The sequence below is a fragment of the Podarcis gaigeae genome (genome assembly GCF_964106915.1).
Source record: "Podarcis gaigeae genome assembly, chromosome: 5".
NCBI lineage: Eukaryota > Metazoa > Chordata > Lepidosauria > Squamata > Lacertidae > Podarcis > Podarcis gaigeae.
Genome location: NC_139681.1, coordinates 51,179,332 through 51,193,796, shown reverse-complemented (window position 1 = coordinate 51,193,796; position 14,465 = coordinate 51,179,332). Strand labels below are relative to the sequence as shown.

Here is a 14,465-nt window from a genome sequence, read left to right as displayed (position 1 = left end):
TTATATTGTAATGAAATATCATGTGTTGTCATGTGAGAAGAATTTTTACCCTGGCTACAAGTTTCACAAACCCACAGAAAGCCAATTAGACTTCCAAAAGCCATTGTTTTTATTTATTATTTATTCCCTGTAACATGTTTTGCATAACTCCAAAAGCATGCAAAGGACGCAGGTGGCGCTGTGGGTTAAAGCCTCAGCGCCTAGGACTTGCCGATCGAAAGGTCGGCGGTTCGAATCCCTGCGGCGGGGTGCGCTCCCACTGCTCGGTCCCAGCGCCTGCCAACCTAGCAGTTTGAAAGCACCTCCGGGTGCAAGTAGATAAATAGGGACCGCTTACCAGCGGGAAGGTAAACGGTGTTTCCGTGTGCGGCTCTGGCTCGCCAGAGCAGCGATGTCACGCTGGCCACGTGACCCGGAAGTGTCTCCGGACAGCGCTGGCCCCTGGCCTCTTAAGTGAGATGGGCGCACAACCCCAGAGTCTGTCAAGACTGGCCCGTACGGGCAGGGGTACCTTTACCTTTACCTTTAAAAGCATGCAAAAATACTCTCCAAATCAATAAAGTGATGTCAGTGAATGTTAGACTGGCTTGTTATACTGCAACTCTTAAATTATAATTTCCTTGTAGCATCTAGCTGCTGGACAGGATACTGAACTAGAAGAAACACTGATCTAACCAGTGAAATGAACACTGCCATTGTGTCTTACTTGTGAGCTTTCCAGAGATGTTTCACTGGCCAGATCAGTAGACAGAATATCAAGTTAGAAGGACCATCAGTCTGATCCTGGATGACAGTCTTTATATTCAGACAGTACAGGTCAGGTGTCCTAAAATGGTATTGACTAATAGTAAGCACAAGCCCTGAGTTGCATATATTTTGGTTAAAAATGAAAGTGCTCCAGGGTGACTTTACAATGTCCAAAAGATCTCCTATTTGATGCCCAACAGCCAGGAATTTGAACTGGCCATCAAGAAATATGAAGCTGCTCTGTGTTGTTCCAAGAAGCAAATGTATTCAGACTATGGACAGTGAAGAGATTACCGGTACTTCTTCCTATCTGCATCACTTGCATAGGTACTCTGTTCCCTTGGGGTGCCTCAGGGTTTGCTGACTGTATATTTATAGGTATTTTTAATTGTTTAATGTACCCCTACATTGATTAAGCAGTTTATACATTCCTTAAAATATAATCATCTTCCTCCACCAAACTTAGCCACTATAATGGACCCATCCAATGATCTATCATGTACAAATGTGGAAAAAAGAATCCTACAGTTCCATTTATCTGTACCTTGTTTTGATAAAGAGAGCTATAGATGAGACCCCATATTACGAAATGCACAATAATGCAGAGCCCATCAGCCAAGTAGCATCAAGAAATAAATCTGTCAAAGAAAATGCTTCAAAGCCAATTTATTTTACTTTTGCTAAGAGCAAAACAAATCCTTGCCAGCAGCTACAGAAGAGCCTTGCCATCAAAAGTGGCATGCATACAACAAAGGGACCCAATTTCCTCAGGGAAATGAGCTTCATCTTCTAACAGAGTAACGATCAGAAGCAAGTTTTACTTGACGTCAAAAGTAAAAGCTTATTTTTTGAATTGTGAAAAATATCTTGATTTGTGTCTTTCAAATAGTTTACATTGGGGGGGGGAATCCAATTATATGGCAGTATAAACAGAATTATTGCCCCCCCTACAAAAAAGCATTTGTGTGTGTGTGTATAGTTACTTACTTAAATAGTATTATCAAGCTTAAAAACAGAAATAGATGATAGTCTGGGCATTACTGGCTACATCAGAGGTTTTCAAGTTTTCCATCTCCAGAGAACATTTTGCACATCAACTTATCTCCTGAGAATCTCCTGAGCATATGCCACAGAAACCATGCACGCTCCAGTGGAGCGTGGAGCATGTTTTAGGGTGCATGTTCTACAGCTGGTGAGACTTATCACAGCACCTGGTGGACAGCTTGACAATTCCAGAACACAGCTTCATGGCTGCACATTCTAAGGCAAGGCTGGGATACCTGTGGTCCTCCAATTGTTGAAGGACTACAGTTTGTACCATTAGCTATGCTGGCGAGAGACTACTAGAGCTACAGCCCACCATCACCAGGAGGACCACAGCTTCTACATCACCATGCTAGGAGAGGTCCATAAGGATGAGATTGTCTGCTATTATTATTATTATCATCACCCTTTGTTTTTCTTCATCATTACTGTACAATTCTCTGAAACACCTTTTGGCAAGCATTGTTATTAATAGTTTGCTTTACTCCCTTATCAGTCCTTCATAGAACGACTGCTTATAACTCAAAACAGACAGTTTTTTCCGGCCAAACACACAGCAGCTCTTAAAGGTCTAGTTTTATGTTAGCATATTCAAACCCACATCAATCGGAAGAATTCAACTGCAGGTATCATGCTCCTGGACAGTCTTTGCGCCATTGTACTTAATGAATATACAGAGCAACTAACTGAACAGTGAAGGGTAGTATACAGTAAGACAAGAAGTAGGTGGGGCACAGTCCCATCTAGTGGAGTTCTAGACAATCAGTATACATGCCCTTGTATTAACTGAAGAGCTGGCTCACTGATGAGGTGGGATGAAGCGCCACTCACAGCACGCACGCGCACGCACACACACATACACACACACCTTGCAAGAACACTCTCCCCTCTCACCCAGTCTGTGAGAGCAGGGAGGTTCCAGCATGGTGCATTGCTGCTCCCCTTTCCCACCTCTGGGATGGAGAAGATGCTCTGCAACACCTTGTGGAACGCTTCCTCCTCCCACTGAGACTGCAAGAGGGGAGGTGTTCTGCTGCTGAGCTTTGCCACTGAGCGGGAAGGGAGGTTTGACAAGGGAGAAGTGCTTCCCAAAGCTCCCCCAGCCCAGCCCAGCCCAGAAGGGTGGCAAGGCTTTGCACTGGCTGCTTCTTAAGAAACCCGCACAAAACCTCCCTGTTGGATGGGAAGGGAGCTTCATAAGACATTTCTCCTTAAGGAGAAGCACTTTCTTTCCAAGGGATTTGCCTTTCTGAGACTTTGCAAATCCTTGTCACTGGGCATGTGGGGGTGGGGATTCTACAGGAGCCTTTTCACCCCAGGCACCAAAACGTCTTCAGCCACCTCTGACTAACTGTACAAATGTGCAGTTTGGGGTTATATAGTCTGAAAGCACAAAAGTCTTCTCTATCAACACCCCTCAAAAAACTCCCAGAACTCCCAGTGAACTGTTGCCAAGGCCCATCAGAATGAAACACTTTAAGAAACAGGGGACAGAGAGGAAATCTGCTACCTTTGGCCTTCGAGCAGCAGTATAGGGAATATGAATACCTCGCAACAGAAGTTTTCGACGGAAGACAGTGCTGCAGGAGACATAACTAAAAGTGATCCATTGCAGGGATGGCTTTTTTTGTGAAACCAACTTGGATTTATATTTACTGTTTGTTTCTACGTGCCATTTAATATATTAGGATGTGATGGTGAACATGCATATTTGAGACTAGAGATATATATCTCATATCATTTCAAAAAGCAGCTGAGGGCAGAGTCAGAAAAAGGGGATAATATTGCTTGGGGATCTAATCTGACTAGTCTGTATTTTGCCAATGCCTGCAATAAAATGCTTTTTATAAAATAAATCTATTTTGACATATCATAACTGACGTTCACCATACGCAAATGTCATGCCCTATATAATCACTTTCACTGCAGGCTTTCTAAGCTATGTTCTTACAGTTTACAACACAGTGACACTTTGTTTAAACTCTTTTTTTCAACTTACATTGACACTAATACACATACATGCAAACTTACACACCCCCAGTTGAAATAAAAAGATTTAAAGTTTCTCTGTGCAGGATCGTAATAACACAGGAACTTGAGAGACCTGGAAACCATACATTTGCACTGATAAATAGTGTGGATTATGCAATGGCTACTATGACACAGCAACAAGAGTTCTATTTATTTTCAGTACCACAATATTTCCTTAGTATCAACAGATATATAGCATATGGAGGCAAAATTTAAACCCTAGTGAGTGCCTGTGATTGGGCTGCACACAGCAAAACCTGGTATAACACAGCAAAACAACACACACAAACATCGGGGGTGGGGAGAGGTCTTACTACAGTCACCATAAATCATGTACACTGTTATTACCATGCAAAACCAGCCCAGAAAATCACCAATAACATACGAAAAATTCATAACATAGCAAGATACAATGGGTGATCTTCATGAGCTTTTGTGTATACAAACTACAGCTTATAGTGTGGTATACTCATCTGAAAATTCATTCATTTTGAATAAATCATGTAAAGCATTAGGCAGGCTACACTCCAAACTTGCAAACCATATTCCATTATATTCTCACTAAAGCACAGTGATATGGCAACCTTCTACCTCCTCTGCTTCTGAATACCAGTTGCTGGAAACAGCAGAGTGGAGAGTGCTATTGTTGCTCAGGTCCTGCTTGTGGTTTTCCCACAGGCTTCTGCTTGAGAACAGAATACTAGACTAGATGAGTTGTCAGCCTGATCCAGCAGGCTCTTCTTATGTTCTTACACTCTTATAATGTTGTTCCCATGGATCCCTTTACCCATAGAAATATACAGCACAGCAGCATGGTGTGTGGGAGGGAGGGATGTAGGTCACCATTAACATAGTGCCATTTACTGAAATTTAGGATATCTTTTTTTACTTCTCCTCTGAGAAAAATTTCATTGTTGTGCATAGAGAGAACAATAATCCACTGATGTTTAGTCTCCACGAGTATGAGATACCGGTATATCTCACTGGGGACTTGATTAATCCTTTCAGGGACAAAAAACACGCAGCAGGATTTCAAGGTCTGTCTTATCCAGGCCTTGAACAGGGCAATTTACCAGTGGCTCCCTATCATCTTATGAATGCCTTGTTCACTTAATGTACGATAGGTGAACCTGTTTCTCTCTGGCAGATATTTAATAGTATACCTTTTTGGCACATAAACAATTAATGTGGAGAGAACACAAGAGCATTACAAGGACAAGGCAGGGCAGTCTTAAGTATTATAAATCTGAGGGAGCTATAGGTTCTTCTGTCTCTCACACACAATTTTTTAAGGGTGTGTGTGAGAGCAGAGAAATAATTTATACATGGCTGGCAGGCAAAAAAAGAGAATGAGATGGAGCCTGGATATGTCATGACTGGCAAAACTAAACCTGTAGAACCACAATTAGGGTTGCGTTCGTTCCCAGGAGATCTAATAGTAATTGATGCAATTGTTTCAAACTACAAATATAAAGAACTGATTTCAAAGGATGCTATCATCAAATCTGTTTTCAAGAAAATGGAAAATTGTGAGTACATATCGAGGGATAAAACTGGGCCTATTGCCTGATTCTGAGATGCTGACTTACCCCTGAGCCAATTGTGCAATTTTATAAATGCTGTACTGAGCAATCAAACCCTAGATCTTTAAAGTAAATTCAAGGTGTTAGGCAATAACACCAAATGCACTCTGTAAGTAAATTTAATATTTTAAGCAAGTGTGCTAATGGGGGGTGGAGAAGAGATAGCTTTCTCTCTACTAATCTTCCCACTTGTAGCACATAGATCCATGATATTTTGATCCCTCTCAGTGTACAAGAAGATCTAATTTGCTTCCAAAGCAGCTCCTTTTCAAATTCTATTCTATTTCAAATCTTTAGTAGATTTAGGAAATCTTTCATTCTAAACAGTGGAAAACCATGACAATATGACTGAACAATAAAGACTCTAGTTCAGGGATAATCAAAATGCTGCGCACAAGAAGATATTGGACTACAACCACTATCATCCTTGATCCTTGGCCATGCTTGTTGGGGTTGATGGGAGTTGGAGTCCAACAACATCCAGAGAGCACCATAGTAGCATAATTTTGATGTTCCATGTCTGGGGATCTCTGTTCACAAAGAGAATATGGACACAGGGAGATGCTATTGTTGTGGTCTGGAAGTGTTGTCAGAATAGGAGTTATAAAACAGAAAGAGGCCTGATAAAAGATCAGGGACTTGGGAGGACAGCCAGAGTATTAAAGATTTTCACTCTTCATTTCAGGCAAAGAAGAGGCATCATTCCAGTCATAAATTGTTATCAGGTTAAAGTAATATTTTGGAGCTGATCTTTGGAACAGACAATAGAGCTCTGTTTTGTTTGTTTGGTTTTTGCTTTCACTACAAAGACCGGTTTCCATTTCAATTAGTGTGCAAACTGGGACAGTAACCAAGATGACTAAGCTTTGGACTCAGAATGTTCAGTGGTGGCTGGATCTCTTCTCTCTCCATAAACAAAGAAATAAGGGCAGAGCTCTCATGCTCATGGACAGAAACAATGCAGCATCCTCATTATCAAGGTCTTTTCACAGTCAACAGGAACAAAGAAATCATGAAAAAACATGCCATTTCTACAGAAGCATGTATGTATTAGAGGAATTCCAAAGAAGAAGTGTCAAAAAGTCTCTGCAGACAAGTATTCTGCATTTACTACGTGACAAACAGCTTGATTTTATTTCAGAACCCATTGTATAGCATTTATACATTCTCGACAACCTTAACTTCATAAAATTAGAATAGTCTTCATGCTTATAATAGATCTCATAAGATTGAGGGGATGGAGCAGTAAATTGAACCTGTGTACCCCTAAATTCCTGAGCAGTACTCTTTCCCAAATTATTTTCCTCCTCCTCATTTTCATTCAGTATGTGCCTCTATGGATTTTTAACCATTTCAGTTATCTTGCAATATAGCAAATTCTGAACTCACATTTTCCTTTGACTTGGTCATACGTGTGTGTGTGTGTGTGTGTGTGTGTGTGCATGTATGAGAGAGAGAAGGCGGGGGGAGGGAGAGAACACCAAGAGCTAAAGTGATCTGAAAAAGAGGGAGCTCCTGGATGGAAATGTTTATTTTTTTCTATAAGCTATTATGTAAATATCATGTTATTATATCTGACGAGTAGAGATCATAGTTCCAAACCATTACAATTCCCTTGGCTCTGGCCTCACAATAAAGTAACTCTGCAGTTACTGTAATCCGTTACCTATAACCTTGGCATTTTCTATCTGAATGGCATTAAAATTTCAGGTTCCGGACTGATCTTCATGGACATCAGACCTGCTATCTTTCAGGCAAACTGAACAAAGAATCTTCATTTTAGAAGCAACCAACGAAAGGGTGAAAAGTCCGCTCACCCTTTCGGTGCTGTGGTGTTGCAGGACAGCAGAGGTTCCACTAAGGGGCCCCAATGAGGGAATTGTGGCATCGGTACCCCATCCAGATGGGTGGCAGGGGCTCTCCCCTGCCATTGTGTCATCTCCTGCCTAAGTCCTGCACATGTGATTATTCAAGGTTCCCACTCAAGAGACGACCTTATGTACATAAAGATGTTTCCTCCAGTGTCCTTGCTCTCTATGCAATCATTAATTGCATAGTTGTGAGCACCTGAAAACTGCTCCTGTTTTGTCGCTCCTAGGGCACTCCAAGATCCCCCCTCCCTGCAGAATGTTCCTTAGGTGTATCAATTTGCAGCGCCTCAGAGACCTTTTGAGCCAATGTTTCTATGTTCCATACTGGACAGTTTTCAAAAGTTGTCACTTTCAGAGTACTGTACTCCCAAGATTCAATGCATTGTCTCTTGTCAGTTTCAGTATTCCTGTCAGAAACCGATGGAAGGAAAGGATTTCCATTCAATAGCTCACTTGCTCCTTTTTTTCATCCATTCCTCTGAATTTGAAATTGATGAATTAGAAACTAATGGGGGCGCATTTATTTTACCTTCAATCTGATTATATCACTGAGTTCTGAATGACAGAGTTGTGTTTATTGAGAGATTTAACACACATAGCCGTGTATGAAAATAAACTCACTTTCTCTTTCATCACAGCTAAAATATGCAACTACCTATGCTTTTAAAAAGGAAAGACAAACGCCCAATATTATCACCATAAACATACAACAGAAATTTCACTGGAAGATACAATAATCCTCTTTTATCTAAAATCTACAACTAAGGCAATTGAAAATTTTTAGCATCCTTCTTTCTCTACCTATCTCAAATAAGCTTTCTTGCTAATCTACTTAACAGCAAGTAACCAAGTAACAGAGACACAACCTATAAAAGAGATTTACTTCTAAACAGGGCTACATTACAAAACATGACTTCAAAAGGAGAGTTAAGATTGATGAGGCTTGCAGCTTTGGAATGAAGCGGAAGATCTGGAATATTTTGCACTAATTAAAATTCACCTGTCAGAGCAGGAGAGTAGGAACCATCACATGAGAGAAGAGACGTGGAAGACAAATGTTTGCCAGCTACCATTTTTCTGAAGTTTGCTTTTTAAACTCTACTCAACTTCATTTTCTAGCAGAATTAGCATCTGGTGTTCTTAGCAAAACTTGGCATTAACATTATCTTATACTTCCCATCGACAATGACAACAGATGGCCACCAGAATTTTTACCTGTATAGTATAATCTCTCTCTCTCTCTCTCTCTCTCTCTCTCTCTCTCTCTCTCTCTCTCAACAAATGTACTCACATACTTCTTTGGATGATGGGATTGCTGGTTTACTTTGCCACTATATCTCTTAACATAATCATCACAAAATTGTTTCTTCTTTATAAACTACTGTCAACAGTTATTTACAATTTAATTCCTAAGCTGACATTTAAAAAAGGTGCAACTGCTGAAATTGTGAAGTTCTTATTTAAAAATTTAGAATCTGATTTTGAGGATCTTTTGGCATTCCTAACCTAGCAAACCAACTAGCCACAACTCATATATCCACTGCATATAACACTACAATAGGGTTATTATTTGCCAATTTCGCAACTGTAAAAATCTGGAATTTCATTCAGACCTTAAAAATGCCCCACAGTAGCTACCAAGAGGTGAGAAACGAGTGATCACCCATCACTACCAGTAACTGCCAGCAGTACTGAGAGATTTTAAAAACCTCAAGTGGCAATTCAGGATGGCTGAAATGTTTGTACTTAGAAAACAGAAAAGAGCTAATCCTTTCCTGTAATGTTTTACTCTTTTCCCAATCAGTCCAAGTATTGACATGACCAAAATATCAGGAGATACAAGTAATTATTATAAAACACTTGTAGAGAGTGTCTAGTTGATGTACTCCAAAAGCTGAGCGTTACCAGAGGTCATGGCTTTGGGGAAAGGGAAGGGGAAACACATGGTGTACAGAAAATCAAATTAAATATTGTATTAGATACAAATTTTCCATCACAATAAGGAAACTGTGAGATCAAATGTTATGTTACCACGCTCTAGACTTCAGGTCATTTTCAGCTTTCTAAAATTCTTTTTAAACGCAGCCATTACTTGAAACATTGCAAATTCAGTTTCACTTTTTTCTTTTAATGGGAATTGCAGCACTTACACCAACAGGGCAAAACTAGGTTGTATATTCTCTGGAGCATCTACTATCAAAAGCACTAGGGACTAGAATGCATTTTGAGAGAAAAGACATGTCATGGGATCAGCTCAAGAGACTAATTCACAAAATACCTTCTCCATGCATGGTTAAAAATGTAGTGCTCAGATTTCCAGAATGCAGAACTCAGCAGCCCCAGAAACAAACCAGAACTGCTCAGGTTAGACTGAAGAAATGGTACAAAATAGAGAGGAGGCTATCCAAGAGTTCAATTTTGTAGTTTAGGAAAAGATTACAGATTACTTACTGCTGGAACTGGAGAGTTCTTTTGGGCTGGATGACATAGGCTGAGCACACAGTTGACAGAGACAGTCTCTTCCATTAAAGGTAACCCGGTCTCCTGGTGGGAAAGGACGTCTGGAGAACGAAAGAACAGAAGGATTTTAATTCAAGGTTATCTGTGCAGTTTCATTCTTTCAGTCTCTTTCTCATCTCTCTTCAGCCGCCGCCTTTGGTGCAAATCAATATCTCGCAGGAATGTGGGCCAAAAATGTTCAAAATGCACACTGGCAAAGCCAGGAACTTGGAGAAAATCCAAAAGACTAAATGCACCTCCACTGGAAGAGAAGCAGATGTTAGATGATAGTTTCGCTTCAAAAAATATATATATCACAGGAACAGTATGAAGAGGTTGTTCTTTTAAAAGTCTAGCATAAATGAAGGTTTTCATTTGGGAAATAGGGCCAGTGGACTTCCTATGTTCATGCAAAAATCAACCACTTAGCAGTATTTTGCATGCTGGGCATCCAGCTTCTTTTAAATAAGTTAAGAAAGCTTAGTTTGTTAGAGCATGGTCTGATAATGCCAAGGTTGCAGGTTCAGTCCCCATAAGGGACAGCTGCATATTCCTGCATTGCAGGTAGTTGGACTAGATGATCCTTAAGGTCCCTTCCAACTCTATGATTCTATTATTCTAAGTGCTGATCAGACGGCTCATGCTCAGCAACTGATGTGCTCAACCAGCCCCATAGTTTGAGCAATTTCTAATCTTCTCAACAGTCACAAAGTAGTGTAGGTCCCCTGGGAACAGCACTGAACTACAACCTTTCACATAAGAAGGAAAAGCTTACAGCACCAAGTATTCCCAGGCAGCCTTCCAATCAAGTACTAACCAGGAATGATTCTCGCTTAGTTTCCAAGCTCCAGTGTACTCAGAATTATATTCACACTTAACCCTTCACAGTATAGTAACTGGAAAAGAGCTTTCATGAATTAAAATTGTCTTCCAACCCAGGAGTAGAAAGATGATATTGTTGCTGTTATTGTTATTGTTTAATAATAATAATAATAATAATAATTTGGTTCTGTGTCACTCAGCTTCAGGGGCAAATAGTGGTGAGGACAAAGAGAGTATTTTCAGCAGGAAAATAGTATTAGGGAGAAGGTTACCCCTCCCCCCACTATTTACCATTTATATAATGTTTTAACATGTATGTACTTTTTAATAGGCATCTCTTACTTTGCATTGGTACTGTCTGCAGTCCTGAAGTGGTTTATCTAACATCAGATGACTTACTTGCATACAGTGCAGGCAAAGCAGTTAGGATGATAGGTCTTCCCAAGAGCAGTTACAACTTCTCCTTCCACAAACTCCCCACAGCCATTGCATCGGGTCCCGTACATCCGCTGGTAATCCACAGTACAAAGGTAATCTCCATTCTTAATGAAAAAGCCACCTTGAGCTAAGTCGCACCCGCACACTGTAGAGGAAAAACAGCAACAACAACCAATCAAACAAGAACAACAATCAATAGAACATCAAGGAAGTGAAAAGTGCATTTGTTCATGAGTGGCTGGTGGAACAGAATATCATGAGGGCTGTACTGCGATGCCAGTGGCAGCCCACAGAGGAACGCAATATGGCTTTGGAGGCACCACTCAGCCGTGGTGCAAGCAGAGGCTTGGAGTCACCTGCAAATCCCAGTGCCTATCTATAGCAGTGGGGGGTTCCTGTTATATTATTGCATATTATATTATAATATAAGATTAGTTTATAAAAGCAGAAATCATTACGAATTCAAACTGCAACTGTCAATTCTCCCCCACCCCAATCTTAATTTTGGTGAAGATAAGGCCACACAAAACTCACCCTTGTTGTTTGCAAAACTGATTTCAAGCATATCAGAAAGTAGGCCCAGTGCTAATTAATTCCGTGGATTTTTAACAATTCAGTTCTCCAGGGATCACCCAGTTAGCTACTATTCATATTGTATAGAACTTTTAATATACAAACTACTTCATTATCAATATCTCATTCACTCATTAAAATTATTTTTAATGTGAGCTCTCACCACTTTACAGAATCAGAGTGAAGCAGAGAACCAGTTAGTCTATGCCCTATCCAGAAATTCAAATCCAAGGCTCCACAATCTATCCATGTCAAATACTACTCGTCCCTTTTGCAGAATTCCATATTGTACCCTCCCTCTGTTTTACCAAAGTTATCCTACCAAAGTATTGAGTTCTGAACATCTGTCAGCACATTTATATTAACAATTCTGCAATCCAGTGAGGAAGTAGCTACAATTACTCTCCTGATTTGAAAGAGGAATGAGCTGACAGCTAAGGACAAGTCATTGTTTCCTCCTTGTCACCTAACACTATTCCCCTCACTACACTCTATATCCTCTCAGTAGGTAATACAAATTGTTATATCTTGTTGAAAGATGGAGGCATCTGGCTTGCCATGTCTGAAATGAGAATGCTGGACTAGATGAACCTTGTCATGTTTTCTTATGAGTTGGGAGCTTAGCTTCACAAATGAGCTAATGCACTAGTGCTTCTCATTTCAAGAGATCATCTCTATGAGGCTCTTAGCGGGATGACTTCAGTAGCCTCCTTCATAGTATTTCTTTGTAACTCAAAGCTACTTTACAATGATGACACTGTCATCTCCAGTTACAAGATGCTCTGGAATAAGGCTGGTCTTGTTGGCTTAAAGAATATACACAAAAAAACAACCAAGTATATACAGCATACCCCATTATGCTTGACATATTGGGCAACATGTTTCCCCACAGATTAGCATATACCATCATCGTTTTATAAAGGGAGTCTGCATACTAACCAATCCACTACAGAATACTCTGCATCTGAACAACTTATGCAACCTTAATCACTATTTCATGGCCATATTGTAAGCAATAAATAATTTGTTTTTAATAAGCCTATATGTATTATTATTCAAATACAATTCAAAATCAGCATGTAAAATGGAGTAAATACAACCACAGCTTTCCTTCTGATTCTGATATAATTCAGCATTATGCACCCATGTTATAGAGTAACACTGAGGGAAAAATATTTTGGGGTAACAAGGAAGACCAGACAGTTTCCCTCACAATCAAATAAACCTGGTGTTCACCTCTATGAACATGAGTGATCTGACACTAAGTCAAAGTGACACAAAAGAAGTGCCATGGTCGGATCACCTCCTGGAGCAACTGGTCTTCTCCGCAACCCTTCCCCTCTGCAGAGAGGTGGGACTGATTCAGGTGGTCTGCCCCTGCCACTTAATGGATCCTAATGGTTTCCAAAGAGTGGCAGGGGATGTTTTATCCCATGTTGATGGCCTTTCAGCTGAATCCTGACAAGACAGAAGTGGGCAGGTGTGGGGGACTCCCTGGTCCTGAATGGGGTAACTGTGCCCCTGAAGGGTCAGGTGCGCAGCCTGGGAGTCATTTTGGACTCACAGCTGTCCATGGAGGTGCAGGTCAATTCTGTGTCCAGGTCAGCTGTCTACCAGCTCCACCTGGTACACAGGCTAAGACCCTACCAGCCTGCAGACTGTCTCGCCAGAGTGGTGCATGCTCTGGTTATCTTGCACTTGGACTACTGCAATGTGCTCTGTGTGGGGCTACTTTTGAAGGTGACCTGGAAACTACAACTAATCCAGAATACGGCAGCTAAACTGGTGTCTGGGAGTGGCTGCCGGGACCATATAACGCCTGTCCTAAAGGATCTTCATTGTCTCCCAGTGTGTTCCCGGGCACAATTCAAAGTGTTGGTGCTGACATTTAAAGGCCTAAATGGCCTTGGCCAGTATACGTGAAGGAGTGTCTCCTCCCCCATTGTTCAGCCCAGACACTGAGGTCCTCCTCTGAGGGTCTTCTGCTTATTCCCTCACTGCGAGAAGTGAGGTTACAGGGAACTAGGAAGATGGCCTTCTCAGTAGTGGCACCCTCCCTGTAGAACACTTTTCCTACTGATGTCCCTACTGAAGACATCTGAAGGCAGCCCCATATTGGGAAGTGAAAAATTAGTAATGGTCAAAAGTTTCAACCGTTTTACACAAGAGAGAGTTAGATTTTCCTGTTTCCCAAAATACTCAGCTTAATTATCCAGAAAAACAAACCATGCAAACCCTTTCCCAAAAAGCAATCCAAGTACATAAGGTTTTATTAAAGTCCATGTATGTGGGAAATATCCCAATATTGCATTAAATGCATGAGGAAAACAAGACTGTTATGGTCACGATATCACAATTAGCAAACCCTTCCAAAATGCAGTATGGTTTGACAAACCAAACCATATACAACAAAGTAGTACTGGGTATATTATAAGACAAATGCACCTCAGGTCATCGCATGGAAACAAAATAATCTGATTATTCATTAATAATCAGGCAGTCCTTGGCTCCTTCAGGAGGAAGGCTGGAATATAAATCTAATAACAAATAAAGAGGCTGTATTCACACTGAGCAGGCACACAGGGCACTTCGGCACAGTCTTGCACACTAGAGTGAGATGTACTCCCTTTCTATTTAAATGATAGTAATTATTTATAAATGTGAAACTGTACATATAAATTAACGTGTTCAATTTTATGAAAAGCTATGACCCCTTTCAGCCCATTTCTGAGTGATGCAGTTCTCTTTTTCTTGGGGAAGATGCTTAAGGGGTCACCCTAGCATCCCTAGAAGTCGGGTGGGGGTGTTCACATAATTTGTGTTCACAAATGGCAAAAGAAACTTGGATTGCCTTCTG

The 14,465-nt window shown here is 40.8% G+C and overlaps 1 protein-coding gene across 34 annotated transcripts in view; it reads right to left on the bottom strand.

Moving 5' to 3' along the window:
* ABLIM1 (actin binding LIM protein 1) overlaps positions 1 to 14,465 on the bottom strand; it is a 217,240-nt gene that overhangs the window by 84,629 nt on the left and 118,146 nt on the right. For all 34 annotated transcript variants that reach the window (XM_083741312.1, XM_083741302.1, XM_083741303.1 and 31 more), the window contains 2 exons: positions 10,997 to 11,180; positions 9,728 to 9,837 (listed from right to left, as the gene is read on the bottom strand). In XM_083741312.1, the coding sequence (XP_083597438.1) occupies positions 9,728 to 9,837; positions 10,997 to 11,103 (217 nt within the window). In that variant the 5' untranslated portion in view covers positions 11,104 to 11,180. The remainder of the gene's footprint in view (positions 1 to 9,727; positions 9,838 to 10,996; positions 11,181 to 14,465) is intronic.